Raw genomic sequence first — 20,400 nt, 5'->3', positions numbered from 1 at the left:
CGATAACCAAAGAATAACACAAGTATATTTATTTTTATATACGTTCAATAGGGTAAACCGTAAAACGAAACCAACAGTGTGTGATAAAAAATTTCATATTTTTATTATATATACTTTATATACATGAAAATTTTTTGCTATTTGCACTAATGATCAAACAGTCCAAAATTGGAAAACGAGAACATGAGCAATATGACTATTTATAAGCTACTTTCTTCTTCCACACAGATTCTTCCGAAATTATCGTTCTAAACACTTGGTAGTGGAGACAACAAGTTCAGAAAGTTTGGTCTATTGGAAGTGTGAGCCCAACCCAAATATAAAACAAATGGGATCCACCCATAATGTGCTACATTATGGGTGAATGTTAAAATTTTGGAAATACGCTCCTTAGACTCATCACTCAAGATGAAAGATGGCAGGAAATTCATGGTCTGTTCTGTAGTACTTGGCTTTTGGTAAAGTTTGAAGAACAAAAGAGGGACCTGTGTGTGACAGAAATTTGTGAGTATTACTTTATTTACTATAATTCAGCTTCATGTTTCTTTCAACCTATTTGATATGAGGCGAAAACCAAAACGTTGGCGTACCGTTCGACGTGATGTTAATAGCAATCTGAAATAAAAGATGGACTTCCAGAATAAAGAGAAGCGAGATATTCCAATATAGAGTATACGTATGTGAGTATTTTTATTTTTTTATTTTTTTATATATACAAATAACAAAATCAAATTTTTTTCAAGATACGTACTGAAAAATGGATATTTTCATTATAATAGCATTTCCAAAGGATTTTCGATGACAGTTTTCAATTCTTTCATGAACTCGGCACCTTTGGCGCCGTCGATGGTTCTATGATCAAAGGTCCCTGTTATAGCGACCTGGTTATCGAAGGAGAATCCGTTTTCTGCGGCAGCGTCTTCCACGGCGACTCTTTCAACGGTGGCAATTGCCAGGATCGTAGACTGCGGTGGGTTGATGATGGAAGTGAACATGTTTACTGCATTATTCATGCCCATATTGGAGATGCAGATGGTGCCACCCTGGAACTCCTCTGGAGCCAGTTTGTTTATTCTGGCACGCTTGACCAATTCCTTGATTTCATGGGAGATCTGCAACAAACCCTTAGCCTCACAGTTTTTAACGATCGGGGTCAGCAAACCAGTTGGTGTAGCGACCGCGACAGAAACATCAACATTCTTGAACTTACGAATGACGTTTTCATTAGGCAACCAGTAGGCATTAGCGTCCGGAACTCTCTTAGCTGCAACAGTAATGGCTTTGACTAGTAGGTCGTTGATGGATAGTTTGTACTTGTCGTTTGCCGTAGCATTCAAGGATTGTCTCAACTTCAAAAGCTTGGAGACAGATATCTTGGAGGAAACGATATATGATGGAATGCCCTGAGTGGATTGCAGCAAACGTTCTCCAATGATGCTTCTCATGGTCGAGATTGGGACATCTTCGTATGATGCTGTAGAAGAAGGTGATGGAGTAGAACTGGCACCAGCCCCTGAGGCAACAGCAGGTCCGCCACTGGTCACGGAAGGTTGCTTGGACGAATTTTCTAGGTATGAGTCAATATCAGCCTTGATGATTCTACCGCGAGGTCCCGTGCCTTGGACATCTTTCAAGGAGATATTATTTTCCAAGGCGATAGTTTTTGCCAGTGGGGAGGCAAAAATTCTGCCTTGAGGAGCAGTGTCACTGGTTTTCTTAGCCTCGGGGATGGAAGTCTTGGACCCTTCGGATGGTGCCTCCTGTTTCTTTTCTGCCTGTGGCTCAGCTGGCTGAGCCTTCGTGTTGGCCTTTGTATCGGAACCCGAGTCTTCCAGCTTGAAATCCTTGAAAGCTGGCACATCATTCTTATCCTCTACGTACACAGCAATGGGTTTATTAACGGGAATGTCCTTCGTACCCTCAGGGACCAGGATCTTGGCCAAGTAACCGTCTTCTTGGAATTCGAAATCCATCTGGGCCTTGTCAGTTTCAATTTCGGCAATCACTTCACCGGGGGCCAATTGGTCACCTTCCTTCTTGGACCAAACGGCCAGATTACCTTGGGTCATCGTGGGGGACAGTGCGGGCATACCAATGATGGTGTGCTCTGGGTACGATGCGTAGCATCTCAATTGCAGTCTCAATGATCTAGTGAGCACCGAGCTTCTGGATATTCTTGGAAGCACCCTGACAAATGCAGACATGGTACGCTAGAAGGTGTTTAATACGCTGGATGTTGTCTACAACAGTAAGAAGTGGAGAGCTTGCACTGAAAAGAACACAACAGCTCTCTTCTAGCCGTTGGTTTGCTTCCTCGACCTGTTGTTATTCTTTGCGGAGCGCGGGGGGCCGGTCACGCTTTACGGACAGTAAAACGGCGACGCATAATAGTAGATGACTCGTGCGATGAATTATAAAAGTATGTATTACAATATGCTGGTATATGGGCGCGTGATGGGGACGATTACTGGTACCAGTTGTCCAGAGTTCTGAGCCTCTTTCTCCTGGCGGACTTGGCAACCATCTGGAGCTGCAACTGTCTGGTCTTTTGCGCGGCGTTCTTCCTGCTGTCCATGTATTGTTCTTCCCACTTGATAATGACGCTGTGTCTAGTAGGGTCGTCCAAGAGGGTCTGGCACGTCTGCCACGAAAACCTCACCATGTCAGTGGTCCATCCCATAAGACTTGTCTGGTTTCGCTTCAGCCATGCCACTGTCTTCGGGTCGGAGGGGTATCCAGAACCTATGACCTCATCGGGGTCCCTCTTGAGGGATTCAACGAGTATGTCTCTGGTCACTTTCGCCACGACACTCGCCACACTGACCATGCAGTATAGGGAATCTGCTTTCTTGGCGACTGTGAACTTGATGTCTGGGAATCGCTGCTCTAGTTTCTTCTGGTAGGACGTTGGTGGTCCGACGGTGTCCACGTACACGTGATCTAGCTTAACGTTCTGCTTCGTCACGCCGTCGATGAGGGCCATTGTCACGTCGTGTGCCTGCTCGTTCAAGTTGTAGTTTCTTGTTGGTGGGAACTTGCTCATTCCTCGAGAAATGTCCAATGGGGTGATGCACGTGGTCGCGTAGCCGATCTGAGTTAGTTCTTCGTTGTCTTCATACATCTTGGCAAACAGCTTTCTCCTGACGGGATCTGTAAGTTTTTTAGAGTCATCAAACTCGTAGTTGGGAATTACGATTTCGTCCTGGTACTCTCTTGTAGAATACGCCACGGCGTAGACCATAGGTCCCATCACGGGTCCTCTACCTGCTTCGTCGATACCCATTATCACTGGCGAATCATTCTGTTCCAAAAGCGCTGCTGGAACAGGTGAAAAGTATGATTTGGTAAACGGGGACCTCAAAGAGGCTTCTACAGTCGGCGGTATCATTATCTCGTGCCAATTCTGTGTGCAGTGGTGCTTTCTACTTTTGCGCTACTAGATAACACGCTATTTTATAATTCTATTATGGATTTTTCGCGTAGCACATGTAATAAAACGCACCAAAAAAATGTAATGCTTCTCTATTTACTTACATTTTATGTTCGGTTTATTTACAAGAGCAGTGCCAAATCTCTGCACTTTACTGTCTGTTTACATCGTCCACACAACCGAAGGGCAAGACCTCTTCTATTCTTTTCTTACCGCAAAATAGCATACAAAGCCTATCTACACCGAGGCCAAAGCCGCCAATTGGAGGCATACCAAATTTCATTGCTTCAATGTATTGGTGGTCAATAACCGGTGACAATGTCTCAGTCTTGTTTTCTGTCGATTCGCTTATTTGCTTTTGTTGTAGAAACTTCTCCAGTTGCAATTGAGGGCAATTTTCCTCCTCGTAGGCGTTTATGTATTCCTTGCCCTCGATGAAAACTTCGAATCTCTTGGTGATTTGGTTATTGCGTGGATCAGTTTTGGCCAAGGGTGATAATATCGTAGGCTGATGGTATATTATCACGGGCAAGATCGACTGACAATGGCACTGTTCCAGGAAAACGTCCGATAGCTTATTCAAGATTTGTAGTGAAGATAATTGTTCAGCGCCGTCTGCAGAAGAAAAATATTTACTTGTAACGGCTTTTGGTAAAATCTTCAAGAGTTCTTCTGAGCTACTAATATCCAATTCGGGAGCCATTAAGTCGACACCGAGTTCTTTACTTAAAGTCGGCAAGAACTCAATCTTTTCGAACTTCCAATCGTTCTTGCATAATGCAAGGTACAATTCATTGAAAGTCTTTGGGACGGCCAAATGAGAATCTTGGAAGAATTTTCGTAAGTTTACGATCAAAAACTGGAATAATTCCTCGGTTCTTGCAATTAAATCGTCCATCGACATGAATGTTTCGTAAAATTCCAAAGTGGAAAACTCAGGATTATGCGTAGAATCGATGCTTTCATTCCTAAAGGCCTTCCCTATTTCATACACTTTTTGTACGCCACTTATAACAAGTCTTTTCAGCCATAATTCTGGAGCAATACGCAGTTCTAAATGATCGAAATCCTTGGATGACGTAATAAAAGGCTTTGCCATAGCGCCGTTGGACTTCGATGATAGTATCGGTGTTTCCACTTCAACAAAACCTTTATCATCCAAAAACCTTCTCAAGAGTTTTATAATGTGTGCCCTTGTTAATAATGTCTGTGTGCCATTTAACTGATAGTCAATTACTCTATTCGACTTGATCTTGGTTTCATCATTCAATCTGGAAGGCAACGGTAGTTGCGAAACTGACAGGATTACAGGTAGCCTATTACATTTTAACGATAACATCTTGCGTCTGGATTGAGAAAACCCGGGATACCCAAAGGCCTTGATATAGTCACCTTTCTTCAAAAAATTCATATGCTCTTGGAAGTGCACTTTATCTTCACCATTCTCACCGATTTGATTATAGTTCACGATCATTTGCAGTTGGGATTCGTTTATTAATCCATCGCTGGCATTGTACAAATCGATAAATACAATTTTCTGGCCGGAAAATCTAATGTTTTTGATCCTACCGGTAACAGCAAGTAACCAGTTGCGATTATCCTCATAATTTAAAACCAGTGGGTCGTTAAGGAATTTCTCATTGAATTTACCGATGCTGATCTCCTCATAACCATGGCATAATTCACGCAGCGCTGGCTCAGACATTGACGGATAGAACCTGGCCAAGTCCTTCGCAATCTGAGCGTTCCTCCTTGTCGCCTCCATCTTGCTTGTATCGACAGCATGTGCCAGCGAATACAGCCTACTGCTTTTGCTGCTGCGACACCTTCGCCACAACCATCTGGGCGCAAGTGTCAAAGTGCGTCTTTTCCATAGCCCATTCATCGGCAATCATATAGCATCACCATCACGCTGCCAACCATCTCATCCTCCACAATTAGTTCGACCACTCATTTATTAAAGCCTTTCTCTCAGCATAGTTCTCTCGCCGAGAATCCCTCCGCGGCGCCCAGGGGATTGGATTTTAGTTTTTATCACGAATAAATCACTGCTCCTTTCACAGATCTGAGCATTTACAAAAACAAGAACATTTGAAAGAGCCTCGAGAAGAATCTAAGACGGTATGTGTGTGTACCAGTCAAATTCGAACAATAGTAATCCCTCCTTTATTTTCGAAAGAACCGTGCAGGACGCAAACTCAAGCGATCTATTCCTTCAACCCCCGGTTTCCGCTTCCAACACGGCTCATAGTTCAAGATCCAACAGTTCTTACAGCTTGCAAAGCGTTTTTCCTATCCCCATCTCTAGTAGCAAGACCAAAACTCCGTCGTTGAGGAAGAACTCTAATAATGTCTCCTCTCCCTTAGATAACATCATACCAACGTCCAGGTCGGTGTCGAATTCCACCACAAGCTCGCTGGCACACCAAGAGTACATCGTGAACCCTATTTCTAATATGCATCACCATCATCATCGCCGTCGTACCTTAGAGAACTCCGTGGCCCCAGCTTTGGACGCAAGTTGCTCGATAGTGAACGATGAGAATACTAGCCTGAGCGATGTCGACATGGTTTATTCAAGAAGATCTTCTTCCACTGTTGGCTTAAACATGGCCTTATTAGGTAGAACAAATAGCGCTACTTTCCCGTCATCGGAGTTCTCCCCAACTTCTTCAGATCTCAAACTTTCAAGATCTCATTCCCATTCCGCCGCTAGCCGTCCCACGTTAAATAGCGGCAATAACTCTGGGATGCCCAACAAAGCATCAAATGGCGAACCTAAGAGTAGAATCCTAAGATTTTACTCTTATGTCGATATGCTAAATGATGAAAAACTTTCACAGACAAATAATGCCCCTTCAGGTAGGCCATCGTTAAAATCTCAAGCATATTCATGCCCTTTCCTTCTCAAGCAATCTCAGCCACAACCTTATTCTTCTTCCTCGGCAACAACGACGTTTTCCAATCCCTTTATTAAAAGTACGGAGTTCCAATCGGGTTCTCCTTACGTATCCCCTCAGCAAACTGCTAGACGATATTCTAATAATACTAATAACACCTCCAAATCACCAAAAAACCAGTCGTCTTCAATTCTATTACAAAAAAAATCCGTTTTGTCAAACACGGAACGTCTAGCAAGTCTAAGAAGAAACCCTAGATTCCAAATAGAATCAAGCGACAGCGAAGAAGAAGATTTAGCGATGGATATGTTAGAGCCCTCGTTCCCCTCAGCCTCTTCTTTACGTTCAAGTGCAAATTTGGCAAGTAATCCCGAATTAGCAAACCAGATACCCTTATCGTCGTCATCGTCATACACAGCGATAGCAAAGTCTACGCCCTTGTCGAGTGATCCTTCATACGTCTCCTCTTCTAACACATTAAATTCTGACCATGAGTTAAGAATTGAAAAAGTTAGTGAAGTACTCAAGAGAAAAGTTTCAAACAGTGGATTTTCAACTGATATGAACAGTTAAGTCATATAAAGAGAGTCCTTATCCCTTTCCCATTTGTTCGTTTTGTTCTTTTCAATTTATGTTCTCATATGATCAAGTTTTTTTTATGTAGATACACTCACAGATACATTGATAAAAACCCGTAAAAAAAAAACTGCAGAATTAAAAAACTAATTATTTATACATCTTATGCCTTCTATTCTTTTCTCATATTCCCCCTCTTTCAAATGTTAGTTTCTTTAAGAACACCATATTGGACATACATAAAGCCCCATCGGCAATTTTTCAACCTCTACAAATCTATAAAACTCACAAATAGTCTTTCTTATTAGCAGTCCTTATAAACCTTCTTAACTGCCACTCAACGTCAGCGTCCTTATTTTCCAAAGTTCCTAACCTCAGTTCAAATAACCTCATTTCGAATCTTGGCCCAACTTCGGCAACCTCTACACCGTCTCTAGTTCTCACGTATACGTGTTGTCTGACACTAATGAAATCCCCCTTATTTGCAAAGGTAATTACTCTTTCGGAATCCTTCTTGGGCCCCGCATTGAATAGATGCTTTAAAATACACTCGACTCTTTTACCCAAATCGGTGGTGAAGTTATCAAATATCAGATGTGGATTAACTTCACTTTGGTTACCACCATCTATAATATCATGCCTCATAACAACATTGTGTAAACTAAACTGTGCAGTGGGTCCGTGTGGGAAATGCGATATGGTCAAAGACGTTGGGACACCCCTATGTTCATGCAATACTACTAAATCCGTGGTACCGGATTTCTTACAAGCATCCACAAGGTTTGGCATCACATAGTTACCCCTGTTTAGTCTAACAGCATTTGGAAATAACAATTTGATCTCCTTAGCAAATTGTGAGAGACGAGTACTTGGGTCACGGGATGTCGTGACAATAATTCTTGGATCAGTTATACCACTTGTGGCAGCATATTCATCATCAACTTGTAGATCATCCGCCTCTTCGCCCTCTTTTAAACTTTGATCATATCTGAAATCTTTTTGTAAAGTTTCGTCTTCTGCCAGTTCTTTGGGCAATGGCTTTCCCTGAGCTAACGCTTGTTTAATTATTTGACGTTTTTGTTGCAGTTGAGAATCTTGTAACTCTTGCGCTTTTCTGTACAAATATTCTCTTCTTTCACGGGCTTGTCTCCTTAACATTTTATTTTAATTTCGTTGTTCTTATTTTCGTATTATTGTCTGAGCCAAAGTCGCTAATCACAGTTGAATGAATCGGCTTTTAGGAGTTGTCTTGTGCTATCAATGTATGCACCTCCCAGTCTATTTTCTCATCTCATCTCATCGCCTTTCCTAGTTGAAAAAAATTTTATTTTTTCAACCGCCAAATATCCATTACCCGATGTGAACGGTATATCTATATAGTATACTATGCTGTAGTATGGACAGTAAAGAATAATGACATTATCTCTTTTTTTTTTAAAGAGTGGTTTAAATATTGTATCTGAGTTATTTAGGTTTAACAATCATATTCGCTTGGAATTTTTGGTGACAGGGCCTAGCGTTTCTGTTCTCTGGTTCGCGGCATCGTCGACACCATTTGCATTACCGTTCGCAGCACTCGTATTGTCAAGGCGTGATATTGTACGTACCATCTTCTCCTCCTCAGAAATCTCCATTCTAGTCTTCAAAAACCCAGTGTTTCTGTTCTTGGATGGAATATCCATAGACTCCCGCCTTAGAAAACGATGCCTCATGTTCACGCCAGTGGCAATCGCCATTCGTTGTTGGTGAATATCATTTGGTAAGAACATGTGTGTAGATAAGGCGGTAGGCAAGATGGTCTGCGCTGTTGGGGGAGCGTTAGATTCATACAGGTGATCGGATTCACTACTAAAATTGGAATCCTTTTGTATATCCACTGGTAATCGTCCACTGTTAGTTCCTTGTGGCGGAGATAACGATGCTAATGCTGTCACATTGCTTGTTTTCAGAGATGGTTTTTGTTGTTTCATACCATTAGCGCTTGGTGGATTCTGTTGACATTGATTGACAGGACCACTACTAGAAGATTGAGGAGCCGGTGAAATGTGTTTAGAAGTGAATTCATTGTGTGTGGTGTTGTGGTTGCTGTTACTGCTATTTGCCTCACTGAGGAATAGTCCACTGAGTAAACTTTTTCGTACAGGATCGTGGGATGTACTCGAATTGATAGTGTTCGCTGAAGAGACGGATGATTTTGTTGAATCAAGGTTCTGTTGATTTTTTGCAAATAAAAGCTTATCCCATTGCCTTCTGTAGTATTGATCTGCTTCCTCTTCATTATAATCATCATACTCCTCATCGTCCTCGTCAGCGTAAAATTCCGAATCATTTGATACACTGTCCCAGTCAGAGTCTTCATCCTCACTGCTGAAGAAGATTTTGTTTCTCCCCTTTTTGGAAGACGTCTTGGAAAGTGATAATTGACCATTTTGATCAGTTTTGTAGGACCTTGGTCTTCCAAACAGGGATTCCTTTTGAGGAAGGGAGGACTTCCTGCTCCCCACATGTTCAGGAGTTGGACTGGCGCTTTTGGAAGCTTCATTATCCATGGAGCTCATACTCATATCTCTAGCATGCTGGAAAGGAGATCTTGACCGCCTTGATGACAAGGGCTTTTTCGAAATGATGGTACTTGTATCAAAGCCGGTAATAATAGTTTGAGGCTCTTCTTTCTTCGGAAAATGATTTACGTTCTTCATTTTTTGATATTTATCTGTGAAGCTTGAAAATAACCCTGATGCAGTAGATTTTGAGAACTGCCTGTTTGAAATGAGGTCGTTTTTCACATCATTATTTGTAGTGTTAATATTAGTAACATCTACAGATCTATCATGTGCGCCCTGGGCAATAGCTGGTGATGTCATGGGCCTAGTCAGAACGTTCTGCTTCGCTGTTGTAGGAGGTACATTGGTCTTTTGCAATGATGGTTGGTTCACTAAAGTCTGTTTTGGCTTTATTGGTTGCTTATTATTTGGATTCAACACGTAGTAGATGTTTTTCACACCATCTCTTTTTTTAGATCGATTAATATTATGCTCCTTTAAAACAGCTTTATTCAAGATTCTCCAACTTATATTGTGCAACCTCTCTCCCTGTTCGACACATTTGGACGCCTTTATCAACGTGAGATAAAGCTCGACATCATCAAACAGGTTTAATCGTTCTGGGGTAAATAAGTTAGGTGTGACTTTTAAAAACTTGTTGGTACCTATTTTCGGTACATCAAATGTCTCTCGTGACATCTGGTTTTTTTCAAATGAAGGAGAACTGTATTAGTGGTATTGCTTGAGCAGATGAGATATAGCTGAAGGGGGTGATTTTCTTTTATTCGTCTTTTGAAGGGTCGTGTTATTTTCGTTTTCACGTTATATAAAATGTATGTTTTCTTTTTACTCAGACCATTCAAGTGAAAATAAAAAAAGGAAGGAAATTAGAAACTGTGTCATAAAATTACCACTGCTGAAAGCAAATAGTACTTTGATAAGCTTGAAAAAATGATCGATAGTGGACTAACCTAACCTTGCTGCTCTGTAACAAGCGCATGTACATTCTAACCGTTTTTTTTGCTTTTCTGTAAAGTAACCTCCCACGATCTCTTGGCAGGAGATGAAAAAAGACAAAATAACAACAAAACGAAGTAAAAAAAAACTAACTATTGAAGGCCTAGGGCTGGGCTGCTATTACTGCCAGGACCACAATCTTTTATTTTTTCAAGCGAACAGCATGTATATCCTATTCCCTATAAAAAAAAATCTACTTCGTTGTCGTTAGAAAAGAATCGGATTGTCCTTGTACGTAGAATAGTAATACAAAAGGAAAAATAAGAAAAGTGTATAGAATATTTGCAACTTATGTATCTAGTCTTCAATATCCATTGATATCATGGTCATAAAAATCAGTTACAGGGGAGGAATATTTATTTCGTTTCGTTTCATTACTATTACTATTACTGCTTTCGCCGAATCGGCGGTTGTTTCTCTTCCGAGAATCTCTTTCATTAATCAAATCATCAAGATCATCATTTTCAATAATTTCGCTCTTCATGTCAGGGGCCTCAAAACTACTTAGAACATGTTCTTCCACGACGTTATAAGATCTCTCCAGATCACAATAGCAGTCTGCATCCGCCGTTTCCATGGCGGATCTTTCATTCTGAACGTATTTGTCATTAGCGAGAACTTTTTGCAATTTTATGGCATTTTCAGGTTCTAGTCTCCTCGGATAAGTTACCTCGAATTTGACGTACATGTGACCAAACCCGCTTCGAACTCCATTGATAAACTTAGGCATACCCATGTTTTCGACGGTTTTGAAACAACCCGGCTTGAGTACTTCGCCAGGTATGATATCGAGCTTTATCAGTTTACCGCTAGGGTGTCCCTCAATATAAACTACACCCCCACATAGACTGGTCATCAAATCCACTTTGCATTTCTTATATATTAGGTTGTAATCATCAACGATCTGGAATCTCGGATCTTTTAACCTTAGAATGGTGATGACGACATCACCTGGTATTATTTTTTCATGGCCACCTCCTTTACTACTGATAACTTCGTCGCCTTCGCCTGTGAGCACTATGAGTTGATTATGGCATGAGCCCGGCTGAACTGCGACTTGTAATATCTTTCTTTGCTTGACGAAGCCAAGACCCTGGCACTGCTGGCAGATGTCTTTACTCTCCACAAAGATCCCGGCACCCCCACAATCAGCACAAGTCTGAGACCAGCTTTGTACCAGAGGCCCCATGCGATTAGTTTGCGTTTGGACACCCTGCCCCTTACAAGTCTTACACGCATACTTCTTCAAGCCCCCATGTCCATCACAGACCTGACAAATCCTTGTTCTATTCAAACCCAACTTTGCGGTCTTACCCATGTAGAGTTCCTTCAATGTGCATTTCAAATTATGTTTGATGTCGGGACCTCTATTCAAATGGCGGCCTTCCCCTTCGGAATTGTATCTCGATGGCGGGGAGTATAAATTGTTCATACCACCACCACTGCCAAACGGGAAGTTTGGTGTAGTGCTACCATCGAAGCTGAAATTAAAATTGTCTTTAGAGCCGTTGGAGGAGGCGCTAGCAGAACTATTGAAAAACTGCGCGAAGAGGTCACCTGGAGATAAATCCGGAAATGACATTCCCCCAGTGCCAAAACCGGCAGATGGACTGAAAACGCTGGCCTGTTGGCGTTGCCTTTGAGACTGTGTCTGTGCCTGCTGTTCTTGAATAAGCACTTCGTCTGTGGTGCCGTATTGGTCATAAAGGGACCTTAAATGGTTATCTTTCAGTGTTTCGTATGCCTGACATATCTCTTGGAATTTCCGCTTGGACTCTTCTGTGTGATTGTTTTTATCAGGATGATACTTTAATGCAGCGTTTCTGTAGGCCTTTTTAATTTCAGATGTCGATGCGGTGGCGGTAACGTTCAAAGAGTCGTACAGGGACGTGTTATGTTGCATTTTCCGTAATTTAGTAACCCCTAATAGCAACAAAAAAAACAACGATAAGGGTGAACTAATTCTGCTCTACTATACCGTGCGATCTGCTTTCGTCAGAGGAACAAACACTGTATTCAGAGAGTTATTATTATCGGTATGAACCGTGGTAAGTATTGAATGGCAGCGTTTCTAATATCCACTCACTATATAAAAGTGTTTAAACAGATTTGCGCATCTGGGAAGGGGAGGAATGACGCGTTTTTACTTGTTTTTAGTTTACAGATCCGATGCTGACTTTCTTTTCTTTTCTTTCCTTTATTTTCCGTGATGTTCTAGAAGAATGCGAGCGGGGAAAAATGGTAAATAGAAGAATTGGTATGTGATTATATAAGGTCTATCTATCTTTTACTTTAAGGCTGCGCAAATCAGGGGAGCTCGCCTGCTTACCATGCCCCGATGCCGTGAATACTGTCGTATTGACCATCGGACGTGATCATAGGGTTGGTTTTAGTGCGGCTGGAAACAGCCTTGGTGGGGTGGACAAAAGAGAAATGTCTAAGTCGCTGGTGTTGGATGAGCAAGGGGTGCTCTGGTTTGATGTTGAACCTGGGGAGCAGAGGAACGTTAATCGCAGCTGTGTTCTCTGCGTGACAACAAGCATCAAGTATTCCCTCCACAATTCCAGCAGTAGCTGCTGCTGTGTTACCCGTGGATCTGGGCCCAGTTTCGCCTTTCTGCTCGGGCGATACAACACACTGGGTGACGTTTTGGATCGTCCCACACCCTTGCTGCGAACCCGTGTCGCGGGAGGCGTTGGGTTGTGTGCAGCTATTGTCGCTGTCGTCATGGGGCGGGAGATCGGATGTGATTTCGGCAGTTTCCTGCGTATAGATAGGTTTCTTGGACCTTTGATGGCGTACACCTGGTTTCTTAGATGTGGGGTAGCGGTGACCGCCGGATCTCTGCTGGTAATGTTCCTAACAGCGTGTAAGTTTACCGATTGTGAGGCCAGAACGGTCGTAATGTCCATTTGCTCTAATTCTATGTAGTTTAAGACAGATGCCAGCTCCTTCTTGTTTCTGAACCTTGACCTTACCTTGGCTTGCCTGTCTTCCCTGCGTATGGAGCGCTGCCTCTTCAAGAACCCCTTATGGAAGATGAAGTTGTGGTTTTTGCTAAACTTGGATAGTTCGTCCCTGCTGGTGAAGTCTGTTCTTCGCTGCGAAGTGTGTCGGACTGGCTTCGTCTTTGCGTTGGTCGGGGAAGACCCTTTTTTATACTCAGACCATTGAGTAAACTGCTCCATCACATCGGTGTTGTCAATCTGGCCAGCTCCGACAACGCCACGGCTTCTCAAACGGGAGGCGTCGTGGTAATCCGCGTATGGCTTGAAGCTATCGTGTGTCAGATGAGATTCATCGGATATCTGCACGAGCGGAATCCTGCTGTCCGAGTTCGAGTTCGAGTTCGAGTTCGAGTTAGAGTTCGATGTGGAGTCCACGAGGGCGTGTATATAGCCTGAAGTGGTGAACCCACCCGTGCCCAGAAGAGACTGCAACCCCGTCGGGACAAAAGCGGGCGGTTCTGTGCTATTCCCGTCAACACTCATAGTCTTTGTGATAGTACGGTAAAGACGCATTGATGTTACCAAGTCAAGAAGATGAAGGGAAAACATACACGAACCGAGGAGTAGGAAGGTCTTAAGTGTTCGCACCAGAACCTGAAACGCGGATGCAAACACCTACGGGGGTTCAGGAACTGGAAGGGCGCACGTCGGACTCGAATCTTTCTTCCCGAGCAAGCACTAATATAATATAATCCTACTCAAGCGCAGACCACGCCAGCTTGATAAATTCCTGCCATATAAACCACTGAAAACATGAAAAATACCCTGAAAAAGAAAAAAAACCAGCCATCGTGCGGCGCTAGCTGCCGTTGCATAAATTCCCATCCGGGTAATAGAGTCGGGTAACATGCTCAGGGCAAAATCCGCACACCCTGGCACGGGCAACGAGATACGGGAAAAGTGTGAGAGATCTCTCACAGCATACTTGGCAAGAAAGTGGTCGTTTTCGTTTTCGTTTTCCCTTCTTACCGTGTGTATATTTACGTTGCTGAAGGAACCTACCTACTCAAAATTAACACTCACACACAGGCAAACACACACGCACATACACTTAAAAGGCAACAATGGATAAGATCAGAGAAAAGCTAAGCAACTTGAAATTGGAAGCAGAGTCATGGCAGGAAAAGTACGAAGAGTTGAAGGAGAAGAACAAGGACTTGGGGCAGGACGACGTCGAAAAGGAGAACCAAATCAAGTCATTGACTGTCAAAAACCAGCAATTGGAGGAAGAGATCGAAAAGCTCGAAGCAGGCCTTTCTGACTCCAAGCAAACAGAGCAGGACAATGTCGAGAAGGAGAACCAGATCAAATCGTTGACGGTGAAGAACCACCAATTGGAGGAAGAGATCGAGAAGTTGGAAGCGGAATTGGCCGAATCCAAGCAATTGTCCGAGGACTCGCATCATTTGCAGTCCAATAACGACAACTTCTCCAAGAAGAACCAACAATTGGAGGAAGATTTGGAGGAAAGCGACACCAAGCTAAAGGAGACCACTGAGAAATTGAGGGAGTCCGATTTGAAGGCGGACCAATTGGAAAGAAGGGTGGCTGCCTTGGAGGAGCAAAGAGAGGAATGGGAAAGAAAGAACGAGGAATTGACCGTCAAGTACGAGGAAGCCCAGAAGGAATTGGACGAAATTGCTGCGTCTCTAGAAAACTTGTGATCTGCTTTTCGTTTTACTGTTTTTTCCTTTGTCCTTTGTTCTGGAGTCACTCAAAACTCTCACAGGCAAGTACAAATAAGTAAGTAAGTACCCTCTATACAAATACAATAGCCTACAGTATACATCTGTGTACGTTTCGCTCTTTTAGACGTTTTTGCTCTCTACTATATATGCGCTCATTGTATATATTATTACCCGAGCGGCGTTTTTTCAAGTGGGTCTCACCGTGCCTGCTCAAACATGTCAAGTTTTGCACTGTTTATCACATGGACAAGGGCATTCTCAAGCACACATAGCTGCATGCGATATATATCGGACGTTTTCACGTGTATAAGAACCTGAAAGTTTAACGGGAGACTGAGTTTTGGGTTGCCCACCGTCTGTGCATCTACTTGAACACACCAGGGTTTCTCACTTCTTTTTTAAGTTTTTTTTCCTCTTCCCTTCCTTTTGTCATAAATCGAATCGATTCTTCACGTTTTGGACCCCAAGATGACTTCCATATTGAGTAGCAGTATGGCTCCCCACGAGGATAAGTATGCCAAGCATGACCGAGCGACTTTCAAAAAGACATACAGCTCCATGAAAACACTGTCTTTGAACCATCTGACTGCCAAGCAGCACATGCTGATGGCCCTGTGCAGGGACATATCACTTTTGCCGCCGTTGACTTACATCTTCACATCTCTGCGGAAGGCCTGGAGGGTCTCCATGCGCACCAGCATAAAGCTTTACGAGCCACAATCGCTGAGAGATGCGTTCACCTACTTTTGGCAGAAGCTGAATAGCGCTTACGATAACAACTCGTCATTTGATGGGTCTTCTCAGGAGACCATGAGCGGCAACAGCAAGGATTCCCTCTTATTATCCGCACTGACCACGGCCAGAGCGTCCGAATATCTTCTCTGTTCACTTTGGTGCTTAGTGTCTTTATACCTCTCGTATGCCATCCTGGACTCCCTGATGGTCCGCTGGATCGTCAAATACTCCACGGTGGCCGCCATCTTGAGAATGTTTTCCATGTCCTTGATCATCGTCACGTTGGAACTCCTGCTGCTGTCGTCTTTATCTCCAGAACTCGACTATTTTCTGCATACATGGATACTCATTAGTTGTGTGCTAACAGCGGTATATATCTGGCAGAGCTATCTTACTTCCGATTTGAGGTATTTCAGAAATCAGGAAGGTGAAGTACAAGAGGACACCAGTGTTCGGGAAGAAGCAGATGACGATGATGACGGCGAGGGCGACATCAACGACGACCCTCACATCGTGATGGCAGACGACGGCGCAGTGGATACCTCACGCTACGATGCGCTCTCAGATAACAGCGACGATCGGCTGCTGCAAGTCAATAGGCCCTCGAGCACCCATTCACAAAGCCCCAAAAGATCCAAAAAATCTCCGAAAAACGCATTCAATTTCACCACCAAGAGAACCATAGATTTATATAAAATTACTGTGCTCTGTGTTGTTCCCGTGGGACTGGCTAGTTTTATTACCATGTTGGGCTTACTTCGAAATCTATTCATCCAAAGATTGGATGTGGAGCAATTAGAAAGAATACTGCATGAAATGCATTCCTCCGCATAAAAAAAAAAAAATATATATATATATATATATATGTAACGCAAAATCCCTAAATATGTACCTATAGCATGCTATAATATTATCTACATGGCCAATTGAGCTTCTTCCGAACTGTAATGAGGTTAAGTTGAACTCATAGCCGCTAAGACTTGTATCACTATTAACGACATGGTGCTTACTACACCTTTCGTAACGTTTATATCCAATGGTTGAAAAACTCCTTCATATATTATCCGAAGACAATTGATCTTATCAGGAAAGAAGAAACACTGTTTGAAGGTAGACTAAACTGCTCCGCCCATCAAAACCATGGTCGTTCACATCTTGGGGAAAGGTTTCAAAGGTAAAGAGGTCATCAAGATCGGGCTGGCCTCCAAATTTTACGGTATTGGTAGAACGACGGCTGAAAAGGTGTGCTCGAAATTAGGGTTCTACCCATGGATGAGAATGCATCAACTGTCAGAACCCCAGATCATGAGCATAGCAAGTGAACTGTCGACAATGACCATCGAAGGTGACGCTAGGGCAGTTGTAAAGGAAAATATCGCATTGAAGAAGAAAATTGGTAGTTATAGTGGTATGAGGCACGCTTTACATTTACCTGTTAGGGGCCAACATACAAGAAACAACGCGAAGACTGCAAGAAAGCTTAATAAGATTGATAGACGTGGACTCCATACATTCCCTAATTTATCTTTTTGGTCATATATCTTTGGCAAATAATTATATCCTTCAAGAAAAGAAAGAAAAAAAACTATCTTCATATTCATGATAAATAAGATTCACGCCCTTTTCCACAATGTAAAACTGCCAAGGTCCCCTAACGAATTTTGCACAAACGAAATTTTTGTTTATCATTTCCTGTATATAAAGCGTTTATGTATTCTAGAATGAATATCAAACTTGAATTATATTTTATAATCTTTGGAAAATGAGTCCCAATCACGCAATTCCATCAAGTGTCTCATTGTGGGGCGTCCGTGAGGACAGTTCCAAGGTTTATCCAACCCACTGAGATTGTGAACGACTCTGGTCATTGTCTTCTTATTAAGTGGCTTACCTATCATTATACTACTTCTACATGCTCTCATAGCAAACATAGACCGGATCTTGGAACATCTGATGTTATCTCTTCTCAGCCCACCATCTTCTTTGACCAGGTGTATCAGTTCATTGAAATCATCTAAATCAAAAAGCGTCTGTTTGGACGTGGGTAAACTTAATAGTTTGATTCTCGAGCCAAATTCTTCGCCCTCATCAATTTTCAGTTTGAATCCATTCTTTTCAAAAACTGGTAGATTGTCTAGTACTACAAGTTCGTCAATAACACCTAACTCCACTGGCTGTGGCATAATCAAATTTTGTGATTTAAAAACTGTGACCGCTTGAAGCGTTTCGAAGTTGTATTTCTCATCACTTGCATGCTGATCAACAATAAACAGATCATATTTGTCTTCGATCTTCCTGGTTACTATGATAAAACCCAAATTAAATTGTCCAACCACTTCCATCTTCTTGAAGTCGTCTTTGGAAACTGTTAATGTCAAATACTTCTCCCCTTGCTCAAAATTTTCCACGTCCTGTCTATCTTTGATAATCTTTCTATGTGAGTGTGATTTTCTTTTATCTATGATACTAAGTACCCTTTTACCGTCTTTGATCATTTCCTCGATCCCTTCTGTGCTTAAATTAAACTCTAATATCTCGTCCTCAAGCTTCCGATGTGATAGTCCATCGCTCAACGATCTATAATTTTCTTTCGAAACTGAACGATGAAAGTCTTTTAAGGGAGTTCTGATATTTATTTGAACTGGCTCAATCTCTGCGTATGCTGAATCGAGCTCATCATCATGTTCTGTGCCGACGCTATCTCTTCTATCATGATGGCAACATTTATCTGAATGCTGATGACCTTTATCATCCACAAAAACCAATCCCTCCTCTTGTGATAGTATTGCCTTTTCCTGAAACTTTTCGCCATCGATATTGAAGTAAACGGGCTCTTCAACAGCCTTCTCCGAATGGAGTGTTTTATTTGCATTAGTCACATTTTGAAACCCAGGATTGGAAAAACTATTAAGGTTCATAGCACTAACATTGTCAAAACCCGCTTTTGCACTTGATGGATTCTTAGTTGGTGTACTTGAATTGTTTTCATCGAACGGCTCCGATACTTCACCTAAAACTTCACATTCCGAGCCAAGGTCATCAGTAAGAGTTGCATAGTTATGGTCCATTAGTGAGGTTAGATGCGTATCTTCGCCTTTAGATGCAGCAATTTCAGTTACTTCCACCGTATTATCGCTACACGCGTGTTTATATTGATTATGTTCCGTTCTAGCCCCGTCATAATTGTGATTACTAGATTCGTCTGTCGCACTTGCATCATCAGCAGTTTGAGTTACAAACTCAATTTCATGTCTTTTCGGAATTTGTTGTTCTGGTCGGGAATACACTCTTTTAGGAAGAGCTAGCTCTTGTCCATTATAATATTCGGTCAAATTTGCTTTGAAAACATCAATGAGCACCTGTTCATTATGTATCAGTATTATTCTTTTATCTGGAGTGACGTTCACATCGATCAAACTGGCAGGCAATTCTAAATTCAAAAAGACGACCGGAAATTGAACATTATTAAACGTTTTGTAAACTTCATTGCAGCATTTTAGGAAAGTAGCGTATTCCACCGGTCTTTTATTCACATAAATGAATTGTCTATCTTTACTATTTCTACCACATCCAAATGAGTTCTGTGATATATAGCCTTTCACTTGAATACTATAATCGAGATTTAAGAAATCTGGATCGTCGGTGTACTTCCTGAGCATTTTCTTCTTGAAGGGATTCAAATCAAGGACTAAATTAACCTCTTCAAGTCCACGCATACCATTTACACCAAAAACGGAAGAGATATTTTTTCTGATGCTTGAGTCTCTCATCGTTGATAACATTACACTTTTTTTGCCCTTTGATGTAACATTCAAAACAGAGAACTTAATGCCAGCATTGATAATCGCATAACCTTGTAAAACCGTCAGACATTTGGCAAATTGGCGCTTGAAGGTCCTAGTAAATTCTTTTTGTCTAACAGGCAAGTTATGAAATAATCGCGAGATTAGTACAGTGGTTCCTTTATTCCTCGACATCGTCGTCTTTGATGCAATATGGCCGACCATATCATATTCCAATTTATCTGCCCTTGGTGGCAGAGTCGTTGTTATCACACTCAGTTTTGCAATGGCACATAAGGAAGACAAGGCCTCCCCTCTAAATCCCAATGTCTGTACTTTGGCAACATCTTGAAACTCAGAAATTTTCGAAGTGTAATGTTTCAGAGCTAAAAACTCATAGTTTGAAGGATCTATACCATCACCGTTATCTGAGCATTCGATGGATTCAAGGCCGTAGTCTTTGAATGTAATTTCGATTTGACTTGCGTTTGCGTCTATACTATTATCAACCAACTCTTTCACTGCTGTTGTTAAGTCGGTGATAACCTGCCCAGACGTGATTCGGTGAACATCTGAGTCGTTTATTTGGTTTATTTGGGTCATGATCTCAACTGACTTGTAGATGTGAGTTCCTGCTGTCTCTGCTTCTCCTTTCCTCTGTCTTTATCAATTAGTGATGATGAGATGAGATGAGACCATTGAATTGTTAAGGGGACGCGTC

At 42.1% G+C, this 20,400-nt stretch overlaps 12 protein-coding genes across 12 annotated transcripts; 4 read left to right on the top strand and 8 right to left on the bottom strand.

The window, feature by feature from the left end:
- Positions 1–770: 770 nt before the first annotated feature.
- Positions 771–2,204, bottom strand: LAT1 (dihydrolipoyllysine-residue acetyltransferase; the record flags this gene model as incomplete). The annotated part of the gene is made up of 1 exon (XM_056230851.1): positions 771–2,204. One exon carries the CDS (start codon positions 2,202–2,204, stop codon positions 771–773), a length of 1,434 nt encoding a protein of 477 aa, XP_056084728.1.
- A 260-nt stretch (positions 2,205–2,464) lies between these two features.
- Positions 2,465–3,388, bottom strand: RNH201 (ribonuclease H2 catalytic subunit RNH201; the record flags this gene model as incomplete). Its single annotated transcript, XM_056230850.1, has 1 exon — positions 2,465–3,388. One exon carries the CDS (start codon positions 3,386–3,388, stop codon positions 2,465–2,467), a length of 924 nt encoding a protein of 307 aa, XP_056084727.1.
- A 193-nt stretch (positions 3,389–3,581) lies between these two features.
- Positions 3,582–5,315, bottom strand: MSK1 (lysine--tRNA ligase MSK1; the record flags this gene model as incomplete). Its single annotated transcript, XM_056230849.1, has 1 exon — positions 3,582–5,315. One exon carries the CDS (start codon positions 5,313–5,315, stop codon positions 3,582–3,584), a length of 1,734 nt encoding a protein of 577 aa, XP_056084726.1.
- Positions 5,316–5,553: 238 nt separating this feature from the next.
- On the top strand, positions 5,554–6,903 carry MLF3 (Mlf3p; the record flags this gene model as incomplete). The annotated part of the gene is made up of 1 exon (XM_056230847.1): positions 5,554–6,903. The coding sequence occupies one exon, from the start codon at positions 5,554–5,556 to the stop codon at positions 6,901–6,903; it is 1,350 nt and encodes a 449-aa protein (XP_056084725.1).
- A 288-nt stretch (positions 6,904–7,191) lies between these two features.
- IMP4 (snoRNA-binding rRNA-processing protein IMP4) lies at positions 7,192–8,064 on the bottom strand (the record flags this gene model as incomplete). The annotated part of the gene is made up of 1 exon (XM_056230846.1): positions 7,192–8,064. The coding sequence occupies one exon, from the start codon at positions 8,062–8,064 to the stop codon at positions 7,192–7,194; it is 873 nt and encodes a 290-aa protein (XP_056084724.1).
- A 323-nt stretch (positions 8,065–8,387) lies between these two features.
- Positions 8,388–10,148, bottom strand: MKS1 (Mks1p; the record flags this gene model as incomplete). The annotated part of the gene is made up of 1 exon (XM_056230845.1): positions 8,388–10,148. One exon carries the CDS (start codon positions 10,146–10,148, stop codon positions 8,388–8,390), a length of 1,761 nt encoding a protein of 586 aa, XP_056084723.1.
- A 622-nt stretch (positions 10,149–10,770) lies between these two features.
- On the bottom strand, positions 10,771–12,369 carry APJ1 (Apj1p; the record flags this gene model as incomplete). The annotated part of the gene is made up of 1 exon (XM_056230844.1): positions 10,771–12,369. The coding sequence occupies one exon, from the start codon at positions 12,367–12,369 to the stop codon at positions 10,771–10,773; it is 1,599 nt and encodes a 532-aa protein (XP_056084722.1).
- Positions 12,370–12,841: 472 nt separating this feature from the next.
- Positions 12,842–14,023, bottom strand: NIS1 (Nis1p; the record flags this gene model as incomplete). The annotated part of the gene is made up of 1 exon (XM_056230843.1): positions 12,842–14,023. One exon carries the CDS (start codon positions 14,021–14,023, stop codon positions 12,842–12,844), a length of 1,182 nt encoding a protein of 393 aa, XP_056084721.1.
- Positions 14,024–14,538: 515 nt separating this feature from the next.
- TPM1 (tropomyosin TPM1) lies at positions 14,539–15,138 on the top strand (the record flags this gene model as incomplete). The annotated part of the gene is made up of 1 exon (XM_056230842.1): positions 14,539–15,138. The coding sequence occupies one exon, from the start codon at positions 14,539–14,541 to the stop codon at positions 15,136–15,138; it is 600 nt and encodes a 199-aa protein (XP_056084720.1).
- A 492-nt stretch (positions 15,139–15,630) lies between these two features.
- EOS1 (Eos1p) lies at positions 15,631–16,731 on the top strand (the record flags this gene model as incomplete). The annotated part of the gene is made up of 1 exon (XM_056230841.1): positions 15,631–16,731. One exon carries the CDS (start codon positions 15,631–15,633, stop codon positions 16,729–16,731), a length of 1,101 nt encoding a protein of 366 aa, XP_056084719.1.
- A 306-nt stretch (positions 16,732–17,037) lies between these two features.
- SWS2 (mitochondrial 37S ribosomal protein uS13m) lies at positions 17,038–17,451 on the top strand (the record flags this gene model as incomplete). The annotated part of the gene is made up of 1 exon (XM_056230840.1): positions 17,038–17,451. One exon carries the CDS (start codon positions 17,038–17,040, stop codon positions 17,449–17,451), a length of 414 nt encoding a protein of 137 aa, XP_056084718.1.
- A 185-nt stretch (positions 17,452–17,636) lies between these two features.
- On the bottom strand, positions 17,637–20,282 carry PMS1 (ATP-binding mismatch repair protein; the record flags this gene model as incomplete). Its single annotated transcript, XM_056230839.1, has 1 exon — positions 17,637–20,282. One exon carries the CDS (start codon positions 20,280–20,282, stop codon positions 17,637–17,639), a length of 2,646 nt encoding a protein of 881 aa, XP_056084717.1.
- Positions 20,283–20,400: the final 118 nt, after the last annotated feature.

Source organism: Saccharomyces kudriavzevii (assembly GCF_947243775.1).
Source record: "Saccharomyces kudriavzevii IFO 1802 strain IFO1802 genome assembly, chromosome: 14".
Lineage (NCBI taxonomy): Eukaryota > Fungi > Ascomycota > Saccharomycetes > Saccharomycetales > Saccharomycetaceae > Saccharomyces > Saccharomyces kudriavzevii.
The sequence above is the reverse complement of the archived record's forward strand: the minus strand, read 5'-3'. Positions and strand labels throughout refer to the sequence as shown.